This window comes from Anolis sagrei, chromosome 1 (assembly GCF_037176765.1).
Source record: "Anolis sagrei isolate rAnoSag1 chromosome 1, rAnoSag1.mat, whole genome shotgun sequence".
NCBI classification, from domain to species: Eukaryota; Metazoa; Chordata; class Lepidosauria; order Squamata; family Dactyloidae; genus Anolis; species Anolis sagrei.
The window spans coordinates 229,123,346-229,143,862 of NC_090021.1; the positions used below are offsets into that span (position 1 = coordinate 229,123,346).

Genomic DNA, 20,517 nt, shown 5'->3' on the forward strand with positions numbered 1-20,517 from the left:
CGGGAAATTGCATTGGATAGACCACATCAGCTCTAGTTTCTGATACAGAACATATGCCATCCAGTAGTCGCCATCTGCTCACCCACAGGAAACCATATTTAGTAATCTAGAGCTGATGTGGTCTATCCAAGGGGTCGGGGCTGGTCTGCAACAAGGAAGGAGTGGCAGGAATCGTGAAAGGAGCAGAAATAAAATAAAGAAGGAGGCTCGCTAAACAAATTTTTGTCCTCATGACCCAACCCACAGGTTAAGAACCACTACTTTAGACACAGAAGTATGAGAATTTTTTTGGAATAAAGGCTCAGCACACAACTTCTACACCTATAATTAGAAGCCCGTAAAACACCTTATCTGTTTTGCCTACAAAGTGAATAATCTTCACAGAAAACTGTAAAGAATCATGCTTGCATTTGGAAGCTTACTTTAGAAAATTAATGCTTCCCAAAGAGGCTTAAGGTATCATACTGCCTAAAGCACAGTTGCAATTTCCATTTTCTTATACAACAATTTAAGGCTGATACCTGGTGGCAGTTCCTGTCCTTCAAGAGACTTTATCAAATGCGTTGTTGTAGGTTTTTTCGGGCTATATGACCATGTTCTAGAGGCATTCTCTCCTGATGTTTCGCCTGCATCTATGGCAAGCATCCTTGAGGATGCTTGCCATAGATGCAGGCGAAACATCAGGAGAGAATGCCTCTAGAACATGGTCATATAGCCCGAAAAAACCTACAACAACCCAGTGATTCCGGCCATGAAAGCCTTTGACAAGACTTTATCAAATGCTCTAAATGAACAAATGGCAAGTACGATCAGCAGGCTTCGCAGAACTGGTGAGAAGAAGGACAAACTCCATCTCCCTCCTCTAAATGCATCAATAATTTAAACATGATCTTGTATGCCAAGTGTGGAATTCTGGTCAACAGAAAGCAACTGTGTTTTTAAATCAACTGCATGCCTCAGAAAAAAGAAGAAAACAAAGAGGCTGAATCGCCACTTCTGGTTTTAAAAGTCAAAACAGTGAAGCCTCTACAATAAGTTATTTCATAGGTGAATAGCTCCCCTTGAAGGCTTCACCTGAGCGCGCTTGGAGACTGAGGGCTTCAAGCCGATTTGAAGAAGATCTGCATGGAACCCAAGGGCTATACTTTGCCTACCAACAGTAGAAAAAAGTTCTTCTGTATACAAAACCCAAGTGGGAGCGCCACATCTTTGTTCAGACCATTTCAAATCGCACAGTTCAGTCCTTCAGAATCCTAGGGAAGTACCATATGTATAATTAGAGCACCATGATCTTTAGCTCTATCAAACGACTTGCCAGGTTGCAATGTCATTCTTTCACCTTCGGTTCACAAAAAAATCAAGTGCCATCAAAACTTGAAACAAGTTTATACAGTAACATATTTTACATCCCATATACAAATATACATATATATTTATATATACTTAATAAACACAGACAAGTCCATGTACGTGACCTAGAAGTGCCTCTGTTTCTACCAGTAAGCTTAAAGCAGTTGGGACGCGGAGTCTACATGCTGTCAAGACTAGGTTTCTATTCAACTCAGTCTTACAGGATCTGCAACAAAGACACTCAGTTTGCAAGTCCACTTTTTGGTTTTGATTCAGCTGTGTGGGGCCATTTGGGCCTCCCCTTCTTCTGGGTTCCCGGGTGCAGAAATCTCAAGCTGAACATCATGCAGATGGACAGTAAGTGAACTGGAGTCTTTGCCCACACCCTTGATAAGGTCTCCCTCCGTTCCACAGTGCTCAGGGTGGTGTCTCTGCAAATGTTTGATCACTTGGAACTTCTGCTTGGCTTTGTAGCTGCAGTAGTGGCAGAAGAAGGGGTGCTCGTTGGTGTGGATGAGATAGTGGTGTCGCAAACCAGCGGCCCACCGGAAACCCCGGCAGCAGACATTGCAAACATATGGCTTATCCTCGCTATGCTTCTTCATGTGCGTCTTGAGGAGGAATCGGGTCTTAAAGGCCTTCCCACACTGTTCACAGACGAAAGAGCGGGCCTCATGGTGGCGTGTCTGCTTGTGGATGCGCAGGGCATCTGCACGGTTAGTACAGTAGTTGCACTCGTCACAATGGTATGGCTTGATCCCTGTGTAGAAAACAGAGAACAACATAGTAGAAAGGTTGATCACACTGGTATGGCTTGATCCCTATCTATAAAGAGAGAACATAACACAAAGGTTGACCATGTCAGAGCACGCTTGTTTTCCACTACCTGAGGCCTCAGCACCTCTTCGATGTATTCTGAACCTTCTATACTAGGGAAACCTATACTGGAACTGAATTTTGGCCACAGATAACTGGCTAACAAAAATGTACCATTTCCTAGGCTCTTCCTAATCTCAGCCTCTTAAAAATCTACTGAAAGTACAAGACACCTCTGCTTTGCTTCTTGTAAAGATAGCATACAAAGTTTCATAATAACCAAACATACAGGGCCTGGCACAACTGGTTTCCTCCCCCAAAACACCTTATGGACACCCTCTGCCATACAGTAAAAAACAAAGCTATTCATTTAGCCATCAAATAAATGCCTGTGGCATAGTGCCTTGGCTTTTGTATTCGGAATAAGTGAATTATCCATTGGGAATAATTTTCTAAACTGTTCCAAGTACAACATTAGGATTTTTCAGATTACAAATGACAGCACAGAGAATAATTATAAATTTATCAGGGTCCAACATGGTTAAAACAGAAAGATAAAACACAAGACTAGAAAAATACATACAAGATACATACAATTAAAATGCAGGTTAAAATCACAAATTTAAAAAAAGACTCAAGATTTCTGTGCATAGTCACATCCATTCACCCTCAGTGTAAGTCCCCTATGATATTACAGATTTTAAAATAACTGGAGTACAGCTATACTCAAGATAGTTGCTTATTCCGACTCCAGTTATTACGCCAGCATTTGCTGCTGCTCCTTTCTTCTAATCCCTTGATGACAAGACAAGAAGGAAAAGACCAGCATTGCAGTCTCTTTCAGGGCAAAAACCCTAAACAGCCCCTGCCTCTTTTCATAGGTTAAACAGGCACAAGCCACTTTAAACCAAATCATACATATACCAGCTGTTTGCATTTAAGTGCACCATTTGATAGGTCAGGAGAGACTCTCTTCTTGACTTCATGTGAGTGGGAGACCCAAGCCAGCAAGTCCTTCCTTGAATCATAGAATCATAGAATCAAAGAGTTGGAAGAGACCTCATGGGCCATCCAGTCCAACCCCCTGCCAAGAAGCAGGAATATTGCATTCAAATCACCCCTGACAAATGGCCATCCAGCCTCTGCTTAAAAGCTTCCAAAGAAGGAGCCTCCACCACACTCCGGGGCAGAGAGTTCCACTGCTGAACGGCTCTCACAGTCAGGAAGTTCTTCCTAATGTTCAGATGGAATCTCCTCTCTTGTAGTTTGAAGCCATTGCTCCGCGTCCTAGTTTCCAAGGAAGCAGAAAACAAGCTTGCTCCCTCCTCCCTGTGGCTTCCTCTCACATATTTACACATGGCTATCATATCTCCTCTCAGCCTTCTCTTCTTCAGGCTAAACATGCCCAGTTCCCTAAGCCGCTCCTCATAGGGCTTGTTCTCCAGACCCTTGATCATTTTAGTCGCCCTCCTCTGGACACATTCCAGCTTGTCAATATCTCTCTTGAACTGTGGTGCCCAGAATTGGACACAATATTCCAGATGTGGTCTAACCAAAGCAGAATAGAGGGGTAGCATTACTTCCCTAGATCTAGACACTATGCTCCTATTGATGCAGGTCAAAATCCCATTGGCTTTTTTTGCCGCCACATCACATTGTTGGCTCATGTTTAACTTGTTGTCCACGAGGACTCCAAGATCTTTTTCACACATACTGCTCTCGAGCTTGAGAGGCAGAGGTTGCATTTTCTGACCTCCAATGCCCAGGCCTCAACATTTCCCAGAAAGGCCTACCTGTATGCTTCGTCATGTGGTACTTCAGCTGATTCACCCACTTGCACTTGTAGCCACATTCTGGGCAAAGGTACTTCCTCTCCTCCTTATGGATGCGCATGTGATACTGGCATGGGAAACAAAAAACAACCAATCAAGATAACATACAAAGCATCGATCTCAGACATCAGAGTCCCTTTTGAGGGAAACACCCTTTTCAACCAAGTATTCAATCATAAGGCACCATTACAAGGGAGAGATGAGATGGGAGGACAGGACAGACCACATTAATCAGCCAGTTTCCAGGTGACAGAGATATGCCCTGGCACTCGGAAGTGATGTAGACTGAATAATGGATGAATAGATCATAGAACTGTCAGGTTAAAACAGAAAGCACAATAAATTTCAGAACAAAATGGGACAAAACAAAGAAATAGGAATTTTGACCAGCTTTGATCTAACAAGAAACAATTCTGACTTTATAACAACTGCCCACTTTGTTTTCTTCTGGGAATACAATGCAACTGACTGAACCTAAGTCATATGTAAGGTCAAGGGTAATTCCCATTTCTGCAGCTAACTTCTTTTATATTTTGCCCTGCTTCCAACTCAATGATCAGGAAGGTGCAGACAGTTCTCACCTTGAGGCGTGAAGGATCGGCACAAGCATACTGGCATTGGTGGCACTTGTAAGGCTTCTCTCCAGTATGGATACGGATGTGCCATGTGATCTTTTGCCTGTTCTTAGTGGTGTACTTGCAGTCGGAGCACTTGTAGATGCGAGTGCTGCCATGTCCCTTCATATGGTGATCAAACACCAGCTGATGTTGACAGCCAAAGTCACAGAAGGAACACCTGAGTGGCCATTCCACTGCCACAGAAGGCTCATGGGCTGCCAAGTAGTGGCTCACCAGCTGCTGCCGATCCTTGGCACCGAAGTTGCAGATGTCACAGCGGTGGCTGAAGTGTAACTTCTTATGCTCCTCCAACTCCTCACGGGTGGTCAGAGTCTCCTTACAAATTGCACACTCCAGATGGGGGTGATGTTTCTGAGCATGGCACTTGAGGGTGGCCTCGCTGTGGCAGATGAAGGAACAGTGATGGCAACTATAGGATACTTTTTCTTCATGCTGTCGTAGAGTGTGCTGTTTGAGGGCCGTTTCTGAACTGAAGCGGGCCTTGCAGTGAGAGCATGCAAAATTCAGTTCCCCTTGGTGGCAGCTATTTACGTGGCGGGTGATGTCGTTCTGAATGTAGCCACTATAATCACACAGCGGGCAGAAGTGGGTGGGCTTCTTTTCATGGACACGCAAGCAGTGAATACGCAGTTTGGAATTGGTGCCAAAGGTCTGGCCACAAGTCAGACAGGCAATGCGGCCCACGCCTGTGTGCAAGGACTGGTGGGCATCCAGGCGGTAGCGCCGTGTGGTGCTGAATTCACAGTAAGGGCACTTGTGGGGCTTCACACCTTCATGCTTGATGCGGATGTGCTGGCGTAGGCAACGCAACTGCTTGCAGGTGAAGCTGCATTGGTGGCAAGCCAACTGGGGCCGTGAACTGTAGTACTTCCAGTGGAGCTTGCGGTGGAGCCGAAGGGCTGCAGCTGCCTTGGAGGTGAAGGAACACAGCGTGCAGCGGAACTCACCCAACTTCAGGCAACCTCGCTTCTTGTGAGTCTTCAAGGCCCGTTCCTGGTGGCAGGTGAAAGGGCAGGTAGTACATGAGAAGTACCGACTTTTTCGGAGGGTGACTGGATGGGGAGACACTGACTCCATTAGTTCATGGGATTGGCCCACCTCCCCATGGCTTATTTCTCTATTCTCTTGCTCATTTCCTTCCTCAGGGGTTGCCATGCAATTGGACTCTTCAAGTGGTCCAGAAGGATGAGCTTCAACGTGTGCTTGTGACTGATGGATCTTGAGGGCCTTCTTTGAGCAGAAGAGCTTGGAGCACGTAGGACACCAGAACCGTTCCATCCCACGGCAGACATCGTCCACATGGGAGCGGATGGTGGATATCCGTGAACAGATGAAGGGGCAGGATTTGCAGTGGAACTTGCCCTGTTCCAAATAGTATCTCTCTGAATGATAGACCGCATGATCTTCATTAGCTTCTGGCAACAGCTCCTCCACCATTGCTTCTGGGTTATCTTGAGATTGCCTGCCATGCGAATTGCTTGATCTGGTCTGATGGTCTGGACTGGCCACAGATTCATCACTGATAGATTTCTGTTCTATTTCCTGAGAAACTTCTTGCAGCTTGCTTATTCCTGCCTCATCTAAGGCACCTACTCCATTTTGCCTTACCTCAGCTATGTCAAAGCTCTTCTCATTGGGCTGCCCACCAGTAGTCTGATCTAAGCAGGCTGCTTTCCCATTGGTCTTCTTCATGAGGACTGGACATTTCTTAAGCAGATGGGTATTCAGACCTCTCTGCTGTTTGAAGATGGCCCCACAGTCCTGGCACACCAAGGGGTATTTCCTGTTCTGGCAGCCAGCTCTGCAGTGGATCAGCATGGACTTCTCCTTCCTGGTGATGTAGGAGCATTTCTCACACTTGAAGACCCGACTCTCAGATTGAACCACCAACATCTGCACCCTCCCTTCCAGGACCAGGCTTTCTGCTTCCTCCTTGTCCTGCTTCCTGAGAGCTTTAAGCACTGTTTCTGACTGAGAATTCTCTTCACTGCTGAGAAGTACATTTTCTGAAGCAAGAGAAGTCTCAAGGCTAGGACCAGACCTTAACACTGCTGAACAAAGCTCCTGGGCATGTGGTTCTCTGCACTCCTCCTCAGAGCTGGGTGGTGCCTGCAGAGCTTCAGAGTTTTGCCTTGCCGTAGCATGCCTCAGGTCCTGTGGAGCACTCTTCTCACCAGTGCTGGGACCCACATCTTTCTCCAACTCCAAGTCTCCATCCCCAGGAACCGTTGCCTCCTCCTCAAAGTCAGGAATATCTTCAAGGTCAGGTTCACTATCCTCCAAAACAAGGGAGTCCCTGGAGCCTAACACTTGATAGTCAGGGTCCACCTCCCTGCAGTTCAGAGTCTCCCCAGTATCAGCCAGAGCTGAAGACATCTCCTCAGTCAGTTGCACCACAGAAGAGTCTGAGTTGCAGAGGGGTTCCAAGTGCAGAGTGCAACTGGGGACTACCTGACCGACACTACCTGGCTCTCCTGAGCTCTGACAAGATGCTTCTGGAGACCCATCTGCCTTACGAGGGCATTGCTGTCTCACAGCGTCTTCTCTTCTCACAGTGTCACCTTCATTGCCAAACAGAGGTGTGATGAGTTTCTCCTGGTGGCAATTATCCTCCTGGGCCTCTGAAACTAGAGCTTTGGCTTTATCTTGCCATGGCCCTTTCATTGGCAAGGAGATGGGCTCTGAAGGCAGTGTCATGGCAAGGTTATAGCTGAGCAGCACCTCAGTAGAACTGACCTCCAGTTCCCTGCTGGCATAGTTGTCCTGCCAGCCCTTGTCTCCAGGTACATAACCATGGGTCTTGCGCTTGTGGAAAAAGAGACTTGTGTTGCTGAAGGTGCGGTAAGGACACAGAGCACAACGGAACTCCCTCTGCTTGGTGTGTTTGCAGTTCTCGTGGTTGAGCAAGGCTTGCTTGTATTTGGTCTGGTAGCTGCAGTACTGGCACTGAAAGATGGGAGACTGGTAATCCTGGGAATGCTTTGTCTTCTTGTGTTTCTGGAGCTCATACTTGCGTTTGCAAGCAAAGCCACACACCTCGCAGATCAAGGACTTGCCTTGGTGCCGCAGTTTGTGGCTGCTCAGCTGGTCAGCCCGATGGCAGCGGTATGGACACTGGTTACACTGGTACCTGGGCACAAGAAAAGAAGTTGGTGAGATCACAGGTTGAGAAAGATCAACAGCACAGGACAACTTTGCACAGCTCTTTCAACAAAGAAAACTATTCTTAGTCATCACCTGACAGCCCTGTGGAAACAAGTCTATGCCCCAAATTTTGCAAATTTGGGGAAAGAAGGCAGAGAGAACCTGAAGAATAAATTAACAGTAGATTTTCCAGGGGCGAACTCCAGTTTGTGGCCTCTAGTAAAGTTTAATTTTGTGTCTTACTCTGTTGAGGGGTGGAAAGTGTTATTGGCTTCTCATTCATTAAACATTTAAGCTGCTCCGGCAAAGGCAACGAGGGGTGCACAATTATCGAAGAGCGCAGATTTTAGGATGCTTTTAACTTTTGCTTCCCAGTAGAATTTTAAGAGTTCCAATGACTGGCAAATCCCCGATCTATCTTCCCAAGTTAGTTTCCCCAATTAGTCCCAAAGTTCTGGAATACAGTCCACATCGTCACAGCATTTAGGATTTGCTCCCAAATGATCTCTCACCAATCTGGCTTGTATTAAATTTTTGCAAATGCCTCAACTTTGCCTTAATGACTAACACATTAAGATTGTCAGCCTCCTCCACCTCACATGGCAAATCATCTACCAGATGTGGAATCACTCTGAAGTAGAACCTGCGAGGTAATGATCTGAGAGCCGTTCAGCAGTGGAACTCTCTGCCCCGGAGTGTGGTGGAGGCTCCTTCTTTTAAACAGAGGCTGGATGGCCATTTGTCAGGGGTGATTTGAATGCAATATTCCTGCTTCTTGGCAGGGGGTTGGACTGGATGGCCCATGAGGTCTCTTCCAACTCTTTGATTCTATGATTCTAGAGTGCATGACAGAAATAATTTTTGTGGCAATCAATATATTGGTAAACTTCCAGTAGTACCACTGACACCAGGATGATCATTTCAGTTATGATTCTAAAATCCAAGGATTCATAGAAAAGTTACTTTTTGGACAACTGCCAGAACTCCCCAACAAATGACCATATCAACTTGTGGGAACCCAGAAGTTGTGCTACAAAAAAGGAACTTTATTTATCTTAGATTGGGGATAAAGGGCAGATTCTTTCTCTTTGATATCCGAGTTCCCTTGGTGAACAGTTGTTTAAAACAAGGAAACGAAACATCAACACAGAGCTCTACAAAAATGAATATTCACAAGTTTTGATCCTCAATGGCTTCATTTCAGTCTAATTCATCTACATATTATCAGTGTCATATGTGGAGGTTATGAACTACGGTAATAACTGTAGTTGTCATTGAACTTACGTAAAGAATGAGTTCAATCAGGTCTCCTTTCCAACCCTCAAATATGCCATCAATCAGATGGGAACCCCAGTTCTGGCTTCCAGCCACGCTAACAGGCCACGCACAAGCTCAGCTTTCCACGTGAACTGTTTTGTAACAAAACCATGATCTCCTGGCCTGTTCTGGGCAAATGTGATTGAGAAAACAAGTCTGAAAAGTGAGGAAGGTCACTCTGTACCTGAGGTCTCCGGTGTGCTTCCGCATGTGGACATTCAAGTAGTGCTTCCACTTTGTCACATAGCCACACTCTGTACACATGTAGTTCTTATCATCAGAATGAGTCAGCATGTGTTTGGAAAGGTAACTCACATCTCGACATGTGAAATCACACAGCTTGCATTTGTGAGGCTTCTCTCCTAAAGTTACAGAACAAACCAGAAATTGTGAGTCACTGGCTCTGCCTGTCATGTCGCTTAAGGTTAGCAGGTAGAATTTAAAATGTACTTTAGCCCCTACATATCAAACCACATGGTAGTAATTCTTTGCACAGAATACAGTGATGTATTGAAAATCATACTGCGACAGGGAACAAAAAGTGGGTAAGCTTTAATAATCATACTCATCATGACAAGTGTACCACTGCCTTTTTATGAATATGTTGGGAAACAAGACTTCTTTTCTACTTGGAAGATACATAGGGAGGTAAAAATCATTCAAGCAATCATGAACCCAAAGCGTGAAAAAGTTACTTTGGGGGCTGATTTCCCAAAGCTCCTCACAAGAATAACCATTGGCTCTGCCTGATGAGAGGATGGGATTCTGGGCACTGCAGTTTCAAAGCTTTTCCAAGTTCTGCACTCACAGATCCCACTTGACTCCCTGTTCTAAATGGCAAGGAAGGCTAGGGAACGTTGACCAGCTGAAAACTTGTTATGCAAGCCCACCAGCTCTTCCTACTTTGATCCACACGGGGGCGCACTTGCCTCTCAGAAGAAAAACTAGCAATGTGTTGCTGACTTAAGAAACTTGGGACACCGAGATGGATAATGTTTTTAATTAAGAGACACAAATGGCTTATGATTTTATTACTTTATTTTGGTTTTATATTATGTATTAATGTTTTAAATGTTTTATGACGTTCTTGGGCATCAAATCATTGCCTCTGTAAACCGCCCTGCATTGCCTGAGAGCTGAAAAGGTTGGTATACAAATATAACAATAAATAAATAAATGCAGTAGGACTGAAGTGAAAGGCAGGAGGTCTGGGCAGAGGGGTTGACAACTACATCAGACCCACAGTTGAAGACCTCTTTAGACCTAAATCAAAAGGAGTAATGAAACCTTTAACTAGCTCTTAAATTATAATGTGAATGTATATTTAGAAAACCTAGCAAATTTCCCAAATCCGTTTTTTAATACAAAATCTAAGTTTGGCAGAAATGTGGATGATACAGGAAAAACCTTTGTGAAGTCTAGTGGGTTGAGGATTACTTGCATGCAGGGCCAAGGAGGCTCAGACATGACTTTGTCTTCTATTTGCTAAAAAAACAAGGAATCAAGCAAGTTCTACTTTTGAAGCCTCCCTTTCTCAAATATAGACAGGAATAAACCAAACTGCAAGGGCGGTTTTCTCTTCAGGACCACATGCATGACTATCAAAACATGAAAGGAGAGCAGAACACCAAAATGCAAAGCAAACAAGTGCATATGGTCCAGAGCTTCTCTGGAGATCACCAAGCTGGGAAGAACACTTGCCTGTATGAAGCAGTGTGTGCCGAATGAGAACCCTCTTGTGCGCAGTGGCAAAGTTGCACTCCGCACATTTGTGTATCTTCTCGCTGGCATGCATCTTACTAACGTGGTCCTGAAACTGCACCGAGTTGAATGTGGCAAAAGGGCAGAAGCTGCACTTGAGCTGTTCACTTCCTGAGTGGCCTTGCTTCTTATGCTTGCGGAAGACATACTTATTGGAACAAATGAAATCACAGTGCTGGCAATGGAAGGCATAGTGTGTCTTGCGATGCTCTTCCATGATCTCTGCAGTGGGGAAGAGCTGAGAGCACGCATAGTACTTGCACTCCACAGCTTTAATATCATGGGCCTCCCTGACATGACGGAGGAACTCCTTGCGGTCCTGGGAGCTGTAGCTGCAGCCAGTCTGGAAGCAGCTCAGTTGCTTGGGCTCAGCTTTGTGGGTCTTCAGATGCTCCTTGAGGGCCTGGCTCATCTTAAATGTCTCTTTGCACACCGGGCAAGAATATACATCTGAATAGAAATTAGAGATGTCCTCATGCATGCTGGCCATGTGACGGTTGAGGGCATTCTTTTCCACAGAGCTGTAGTGGCAGAGCGGGCAGCAATGGGCTTTCTCTCCAGCCTCACGCATCATATGGATCTTTAGCTTGCTCTTGCTAGTGAAGAATTTCTGACAGTTTGGGCACTGCAACCTTGGGTCGGGGAAGTGGAGGTGAAGGTGCTCCAACAGGTGCGTCCTCTTCTTAAAGCAACGCTTACACTCTGGACACATGTGGGTCTTGAACAAGCTTTTGGAGTACTCAGCCACATCTCCTATAACAACAACAAATTAAAAGCCCCTCATTTTAGTGTGCAGGAAAGAAAAGGAAATCTTAGGAAAAGTGCCACAAATCAATTTGGTTCACCTCAAGAGAATAATCAATACTCCAACCTGCCATCTCTGTAGACCAATACTGATAAAAGTATGGGTATGTTATGTCTGTATCCAGAACAGATCTGAAATGTTTAAACTTAAAACACCTGCTCTCTGGCATGCACACTAAAGAGACCCAGGAGTATGCATCTCTGGTTATTTTTTGTTTGTTTAAAAGATTTTAGGAATATAAAATACACTTTTAGACATCAATATCCTATTTAGAAACTAGATGAGTCTGATAGTCCCTAGATTCAAAGCTTATTTCTTCACAAGACCTCCAGGTGTTTTGGATTTTTGAATCCCAGAAATGCCAATAGTGAGGCATTCCAGGTGCTGCTGCTTCTTCTATGAGGATTATTAGACCATATTTCACTAAATCTAAGGTGCTACTGACTGAAATAATAATAATAATCATCATCTTGATCTTTATTTATACCCCACCACTATCTCCCTAAAGGGGACTCGGGGCGGCTTACATGAGGTCAAGCCCAATAATACAATTACAATAAAATGAATACAAAACAGCAAAAATAACAACTCAATAAAATAAGGCAATAACATAGTGAATATAAGAACAAAGCAGAGCAGTGCAAGATACAGTAACAAACACACACAATGGGCGGGCCAAATGTACACATAAAGTGATAAAACCCTGGATGAAATGACAATGAAAAAGATGTATTTGTGAGGGAGGAGCACGTGGAGGATGGGACAGTAGAGTCAGGCCTTGAGGGGGGAAAAAGGTGAGGGGAAGGGCAGGATGAGGACAACCTGAGAAGACAACAGGAAAGAAATATGTAGTCACTCTCTAAAGGCACACCGGAAGAGCCAAGTTTTTAGATTCTTCTTAAAAGCTGCTAGGGGGGGTGGGGGTGGGGGGCTTGCCTAATCTCACCAGGCAGTGAGTTCCACAGCCAGGGGGCCACAGCAGAGAAAGCTCTCTCCCTCGTACCCATAAGTCATACTTGTGATGGAGGAAGGGGTGAAAGGAGGGCCTCCCATGAAGATCGAAGTGGTCGTGCGGGTTTATGGAAGAAGATGAGGTCACGAAGGTAGGCGGGTCCCAAACCATTAAGGGCTTTGTAGGCTAAAACCTGCACCTTGAATTGGGACTGGAAAATGAACAGCAGCCAATGGAGCTCCTTAAACAGGGGGGTTAACCGCTCCCTGTAATTCGCCCGTTAGTAATCTGGAGCACCCCATTTTTGAAGCTTCAATTTTAGGGGGAAAATAATTGAAATATTCAGGGCATTTGTTGACTAATGTCACTCTAGAGCATTCCCAGCCTTGTCTATCCCTCTACCTCAAAACATGTTCTCTCTGGCCCCGTCTCTTTCAAGCTTCCAGCAGGCAACCAAAACAGTGCTGTTCTGCATCTCATTCAGTGTTTGAAGTTGCTATGTTAAGTGGATTCTGGTATTGCTTTTAGAGTCCTGCCAAGAATGTTTTATAAGAGTGTTTTTAAAATGTTTTGCTCTTTGTATTGTTTTAATTGGTTTTCATTTGCTCATCGCCTTGGGAGTTCTTTGTGGGCTGGCAGCTGACTCCAAAATGCTTTAAATAAAGTAAACAAATAGTACCTGAATTCAGAAGGAGATGATCATTCAGTTCCTCTCCTGCGACAGCAATTAAGCTACATTCATTGCTCTCAGATCCTGCTCTCGTCTCCTGCAGTGCTGCAGTTGCTTCTTCTAGCAGATGGCTATGCCTGTGCAGTCCAAACTGCTTTGTGCTAGCACTGATGAAGTTGCAGTGGCCACAGTGGAATGGAAAGTGGCTCCTACGATGAAGTTCCATGTCCTCTTGATTCTGGAACAGTGCGGGGCAACCACGATAGGTACAGGCAATGGGAGAGATCTGATGGACGCACCGCAGGTGTCCCCGAAGCGTCTTTCGATCCTCTGAGCTGAAGTGACAGTCCTCCACAGGGCAGCCATGAGCACCCTGCTGTTTGTGATGATTCTTAAAGTGTCCCTTCAGTTCAGAAGGCAGGGCAAACTCTAACCGGCAAACTGGGCACAGGAGAGGTTCAGGGAAGAGATCTATGTCCTGCCTACTCTCATCCAGTGGGGACTGAGGGGCAGTTGGTGGCTCTCCAGCAGCAGCTAGAGCATGGCCTGTAAGGGCTACTGGTAATCCTTGGAGCTGAGGGATGCTTGCAAGTTGTTCTCTGGAAATCTCTACACACTGATGCTGAGAAAGTAGGCTGGGATCAGAAAAGCTCTGCCCACATCGTTCACAGAAATATAGTTCTACAACTTTAACCAAGACTTCTGCAAGAAAAAGGCATGATTTATTTATTTAATAAAAGTAACAACAACAACAACAACAACAACAACAACAACACTAAACAATCCGGAAAACAGAACAAAATGAGCTTCAAGCCTCCAAACCAGTGATGACAAACCTTTTAGGGGAAACAGGCCTGCACAACAGGAGGAACTTAGAACAATAAATGCATGTTTTCACAGAGAAAGATCAACAGTTTTGATTCAGATGAGAGCAGAAAGACCATAATTTAACTTCAAAAAATGCTTGCTATTCAATCCTGGGAGACACATATAAAATGCAGCCCACAAGTTGTGCATAAATCCTATAAGCAGATTTGGTGATACACTGGTTCCAACAATAGCAGTTTTATGCTAAAATAAGGTGTATGTAAAATGTGTTCAAGAAACTAGGTGTTTTTAAAAATCACTTCTGACTGTTACACTTCCAGGTTCTGGTTGCACATATTTGAGGATACACATACTGGCAGAATCCACTGGAAAGAAATCGTAAACATTGTCCACCTCTCAAATTCCTTCACCAGTTCATTGCTACAAACTAGTTGGACATATGTTTTCACAGGTTTCACTTTCACAAATTTGGTTATCCACAGATTATTTGGTGTAATCTCTGCTCGTGCCCTACATAGGGACTGCAAGCCTAGAGAGACTGAAGGAAACTGCAAACTTGTGATGAGGCCATTAAAAAACATATGGCAGCAGCAGAGCTTGAACCCACTTTTGCTTGGCTGCCTGCTAACTTGGGGCTCTTCCAGACAGGCCTATATCCCAGGATCTGATCCCGGGATTTTCTGCTTTAAATTGGGTTATATGAGTCTGCACTTCCAGATAATCTGGGATAAACGGAAAACCTGGGATAAGATCCTGGGATATAGAGCCTGTCCGGAAGGGCCTTTAGTAACTCAATTCATGGTCAGAAGCTCTCCAATCCCCTTCCAGGTGTTTTCTAGCCATGGTAATCCAGGAGGCCTATTGCTACAAAAATATTTTAAAGCATTTTTCATTGTAGACGCATATGTAATTTTTTAAAAATGAAGGGAAGTCCAGTAAAAGTCAATCTCTTACAGCTTCAATGCATTATTTTTGTATGCTGCAGAATTAAGATGGTGGAGGATCCTTCCTTGGAAATTTTAAACAGAAGCTGGATTGTGCTTTTCTTGCATGTCAGGGGGTTGGACTAGATGGCCCACGTAGTCTCTTCAAATTTTATGATTATACGAGCATAATGGAAATTGTTTCCATATAAGTGTACATAGGAATGGGCTAGAAATCCTCTAAGTCAAATCTCTTCCTTTGTTTTTCCATTTCCTAATCTTGCTATTTCCAAAGGGTGGAACTACATGCGTTACTGTTGTGTTTTGAAGACCCATCTACTTCATCCTCGAAAAACAAAAGAACAAATGTGGCTGGACTCTTTTGTTTTTCTGTTTCCCCCAGGAAAGAGCATAACCAGGGCAAAAAACAGGGCCAAATGCTGGCTGATGGATTTGGGCACCTGCCTGCAAAGAGGTGAGTGGAGCTGCAGTAATGGTGGCTAATATTATATTACATGTAATATTACTAATAATATTACAATATAATGGTATAGTGCAATATAGTAATATATAATACTGATATTGTACTATGCTAATAATATAATATATTGTATGTATATATATCTTGTAAGTCACTCTGAGTCGCCTTCAGGGTGAGAAGGGTGGCATAGAAATGTCGTAAATAAATAAATGGCTCATTTAGCGGGTGAGGGAGGGTGGGAAAAGGCAGGCCAGGGTGACATAGCACAGTTCCTTTCACTTGGTGCCACTGAATATCCCAAAAGGCCCCCTGTGAGTGCAGGAACATACACATCAGGAAGCTTTAGGTTCTTAGAGCCTAAAGAACTTGTTAAATATTTGGAAAGGGGTGCTTAAAAGATTCACATTTTTCCATTTTAGTGGGGGCCTGTGAAAAGCAGACTGAACTTCTTTGTAGCACTGTAATATCTACACCACTTCCCACATGCTACTATTATGTCAATCTCTGCAGTCTCATCCACTGTGTTGTCAACTTCCGAGAACCAGGCACACAGGATTGGCTATCGCTCCACCAGCCCTATCACCTATCCCTGCAAGGTGCACCATCCAATCCCCCTACCATCTCCTAGAAGAGCAGAAGAAAAGGCTGGCTGAAATCGGTTTCCAGCTAACAGATTTAAAAGGATCAAGTGCAGTAAGGCCAAACTACCTTTTTCCTGCCTCTCATGCCATGTTCAAAGATTCTAAGCCAGTCCTTAACTAGTCTTGATTTGCAAAAGGCACAGCAAGGACAACTGCAGCACAGTGAATTCTTATATGGGTATGATGGCCTGATGAAAACAAAACATACCTGTAGTGCTGTCAGGATTGCTGAGGGACATAGTGTCAGTCATGGCTTCTACAAATATTTCAACACCAGCTGTCCCTGTCCCTACCACAGATGTTTCTGTTAAGAGCAAATTCTGTCCCACCGCTAAGTCCTCCCCAGGGACACCATGGCTGTCTTCATTTCCTGTCACTGTGGGGCCAGGTAACAACAGCTCTTGGCAAAGAGCATTCATCCTGTCTTCTTGCACAAGCACTGCTGCTATCGCTCCTCTGCTCATCGCTTATCATGATGGTCGTGCATTACGACACAAAGAGGCACAGCTCCTGTCAAAAACAAGCAAAAAGGGAGCTATTGCTGGTTTTCTGAAGGGAAGGAAACAAGAATTAAATCTGGTTTCTTCAACAGGAATATTTATTTATTTATTTTTATTTAGTATATTTATATACTGCCTTTCTCACCCCTGGGGGGACTCGAGGCAGTTTACAACATATTAATGGCAAGAATTAAATGCCAACATACATATAATAAAATCAAATCACAATAACTAAACACTGGCATATAACTATAAAATCATTAGAACCATTAAACGTAGGCATATACAACATGGTAACACTATTATTTAGTTATTATTTATTAACTTTATTTGTACCCCGCTACCATCTCCCCAAGGGACTTGGTGCGGCTTACATGAGGTCGAGCCCAAATAACAACAATACAAGCAATTAAAAAACATAGACAATAAGATAAACATTATCAATAAAATAACACACAATTAAAAACAGAGGGGAGGCCAAATGTAAAGTTAAAATTGGAAATATGCTGGGACATGAACGGAAGGTGATACTGGTGTTTGTGAAAGGGCAAGGGCATACAAGCAGACTTAAAAAATGTAAAGTGCTTTGGAGGACAAAGTGCTATGGAATCACTAAGACAAAGCATTAAAAACTTCCTAATATAAATATTCAAATCACATGATCCAAAATATATAAGAGCTGAACTGGAAATGTCGGATATTAACTGTTATTGTGCAGCAGAATAAATAACCGTGTTTGTCTGGGAACAGGCCATTCCTAATTATTTTCCCACTGTAGGGTCATTTCTACTCCAAATCTTTTTTGCTTCAAAATGCCCCCAAAAGGTCATTAGGAGAGATGTAGAAGACTTTAATACAATGTTTAGAGCTCCCCCCAAATGATCCAAAATACCCTCTAATGGCTTAGTTCCGGAGAGGGGGTGTTAGGATAATGCAGATTAATATCCCACACCTGCCCACTTCTAGGCAAAAAAACTCAGAAAGGATGCAAACATGATGAGATGTTATCCAATGACAGAAAGAAGTAAAGTTTTAAATTGGGTTGAGGAACCTTTGGTCTTCCCAATGCATTGGCCTAGATGTCCTAGCAGCCCTGGCCAAAAAGGCCATTAGGAATGGACGGATAAAGTCAGCTCTCTACTTTGGCTATTCACAAAGTATTTAGTGCCATCTCTGTTGCTACCCTACATAGGAACTGCAACTAAGGGGGACACACAATGAGGCTTGTATTGAGCCGTAGCAGTTAAAGTGGTGTCAAACTGCATTAACTCTACCAAAAAGCATACCATAACGTCACTCTGAAGGACTTTGCTGGCCCCAGCCAGTAACTTTGAGGAGAATAAGCAACTTCTATGCACTGCCTTCACTAGTATTTGGTTCTGTATTTGCCCAGGTCATGCTACTTCCCAGGGAAAACAGGCAAAACATATATAAATTTAAACTCTGAATAATGCTCCCTGAACATAATGGGAAATACTTCTGTAATAGAAATTGTTTCCATATTAAGAGCACATTGGAATGGGATATAAACCTCTAAGCCAAACTTCTCCCCTTTGTTTTTCTGTTTCTCAGTCCGGCTGCTTCCACGGAGGGGTAGGAAAACAAAGGGCTTGACTTATAGGATTTAGTGCTGTTTCGCAGGCCCATCTGTTTCATTCCAGGAAAGCAGAAAAACAAATACAGCTGGGCTCCCCTCTCTGTATTTGTTTTTTGTGGGAAGCCGAATAACCCAGGCAAAATGCAGAACCAAACACTGCTTGAAAAGGCTGGGGGTTGGAAACAGAGGCGAAAATAGTGCATGGTGCCCACTTTTATTCCTTGGTGCAACTTGCTGGATTCTGCAAGGCCCTCCACTGTGATGCTATGGGATGCCTCTGGGCCAAGTAAATTCAAAATAGAGGCTTTGGCATTTTCTGTAGTTTTAGATATTCCTGGAGGATCTTTGAGCGTGTCCCTCACAGATATGGAGGTCATACTGTACATAGGACAAATGAATAAAAATGACTACATGCAAGGTATGCAAACTCAATCACTGTTACTATCAATGTTGTATCTCTTTGCTTGTAAGGTGCCATTGATTGTATGACGCACCCTGATTTCAGTACTAACAACAAAATACACGAGACACCCGCAATTCTCAGACTCATCCCATTTTGAGAGATCTTTCTATAAGGGGAGGGGGACGTGTCTAAGAGCTGAAGAAATGCAGTACATTTCCATGAAAAATAAAGGAGGCTGCTCATTAATATTATCACAGGATGCCTACGCCCTATGATGCTGGAGAAATTATACTGTTTAGCCCAGTGGTTCCTGACCTGTGGTCCAAGGACCACGAGTGGGCCCCAAGAACTAAAATATGGTCCACAGCTTCACCGTTACTACACCGTTGCAACAAGAGCAACTGGTTTTGTGAAACCCTCTTATAGTGCCATTGCTTATTAAAGATAGGTTTCTGCAGGTGAGCAGATGATGACCATTGGATTGCATATGTTCTGTATAAGAAACCAGAGCTGATGTGGTCTGTCCAATGTAATTTTCTGAATCAGCACCCCAAATAACTGAACTGAATCTAAAGCTAATCAAAAACTGATTCATAACCCTTTTGGTACGAATGTTGGGAGAGTGGTCCCTGATCAAAATGGTCCCTGGTCAAAAAAAGATTGGGAACCACTGGTTTAGCCGGTATTGCACTACCTGATACCTGTTGGGAGTAGCAGCCAGCATTGAAAGGATCAAGGCATTGGCATCTCCAGCCCATCCTCTGTTCGGATAACAGCCAGCACGCCAATGCCTTAAATCAAGAAACAGTTTTCTAAGATCTACAAAGATACTTGCAGGAACACCTCAGCAAACGAGAGTCCAAAAGTGGCAGGCTAAAACCTGGAACCTCAATCAGTGGCTGATACTGGATGAGAATCTCCCTCTTGGGCACACAGAAGACTGGGCGACTTGGAAGGTGCTGAGCAGACTGCGCTCTGGCACCACGAGATGCAGAGCCAACTTATACAAATGGGGCCACAAACTGGAGTCCAGCATATGCAAGTGTGGAGAAGAGCAAACCATAGGCCACCTATTACAATGCATCCTGAGCCCTGCCACATGCACCATGGAGGACCTTCTCACAGAAACACCAGAGGCATTGTGGTTTTTTAATGCATTATAACTGTATTCTTAATTCAGTTCTGACATGATAAATAAATAAATTAAATAAACAATTAAGATCGACATCTATCCCACCAGCTGCTGTAAAGGAAAACATTACTGTCTGACTCTTTCTCCGCTCCCAGCCTTCATTCCCTCTCCGGGGCCAGCGATTCCCAAACTCTGGCTTTCTAGGGGGTTTTTTGGACTCCATTTCCCAGAAGCCTCAGCCTCCTTGGCCAATGAGGAGCTTCTGGGAGCCGAAGTCCAAAACACCTGGCGGTCCAGAGATGTGAAACACCGCCCCGCGGTGCACCTGCAGTGCGGAAGGAATGGAGCCCGGCACCGCCTGCCCTGCCTGGCTCACGGCTAGGGGGTCTGGGAGCTGTGGTTTGGTGAGGCCTAGCGCTCTTGGCCGGAGGAGGGGGAAGATGGAGACCCTGCAAAACTATCATCCCCGCGACTCTGCCTTCGCGTGGCCTCACTCGCGGTGGCCTCTCTCCCCGGGGCTCCCCAGGGCAACCACCCGGCCCCTCACCTGGGCTTCTCCGCTCCCTAACTTCCGCTCCTGCCCTCCCCGTGCCGCTCTCCCCCTCAGCAACTCCATGGTCCAGGGAGACCGAGGAGCGCGCGGGCGCGTCTGGAATCCTCGGATCTCAGACTCAGAAAGCAAACCGCGGCAGAGCGGCACCTCCTGTCGTCACTTCCCGTAAAAGAA

General features: G+C 44.6%; 1 protein-coding gene across 1 annotated transcript; it reads right to left on the minus strand.

The window, feature by feature from the left end:
* Positions 1-1,369: 1,369 nt before the first annotated feature.
* ZNF142 (zinc finger protein 142) lies at positions 1,370-20,499 on the minus strand. Its single transcript, XM_060773420.2, has 8 exons — positions 20,338-20,499; positions 16,367-16,668; positions 13,295-13,987; positions 10,799-11,611; positions 9,282-9,459; positions 4,580-7,766; positions 3,960-4,065; positions 1,370-2,110 (listed from the first exon to the last, which is right to left on the minus strand). The coding sequence occupies exons 2-8, from the start codon at positions 16,620-16,622 to the stop codon at positions 1,623-1,625; spliced, it is 5,721 nt and encodes a 1,906-aa protein (XP_060629403.2). The 5' UTR covers positions 16,623-16,668; positions 20,338-20,499; the 3' UTR covers positions 1,370-1,622.
* Between the last annotated feature and the right edge of the window lie 18 nt (positions 20,500-20,517).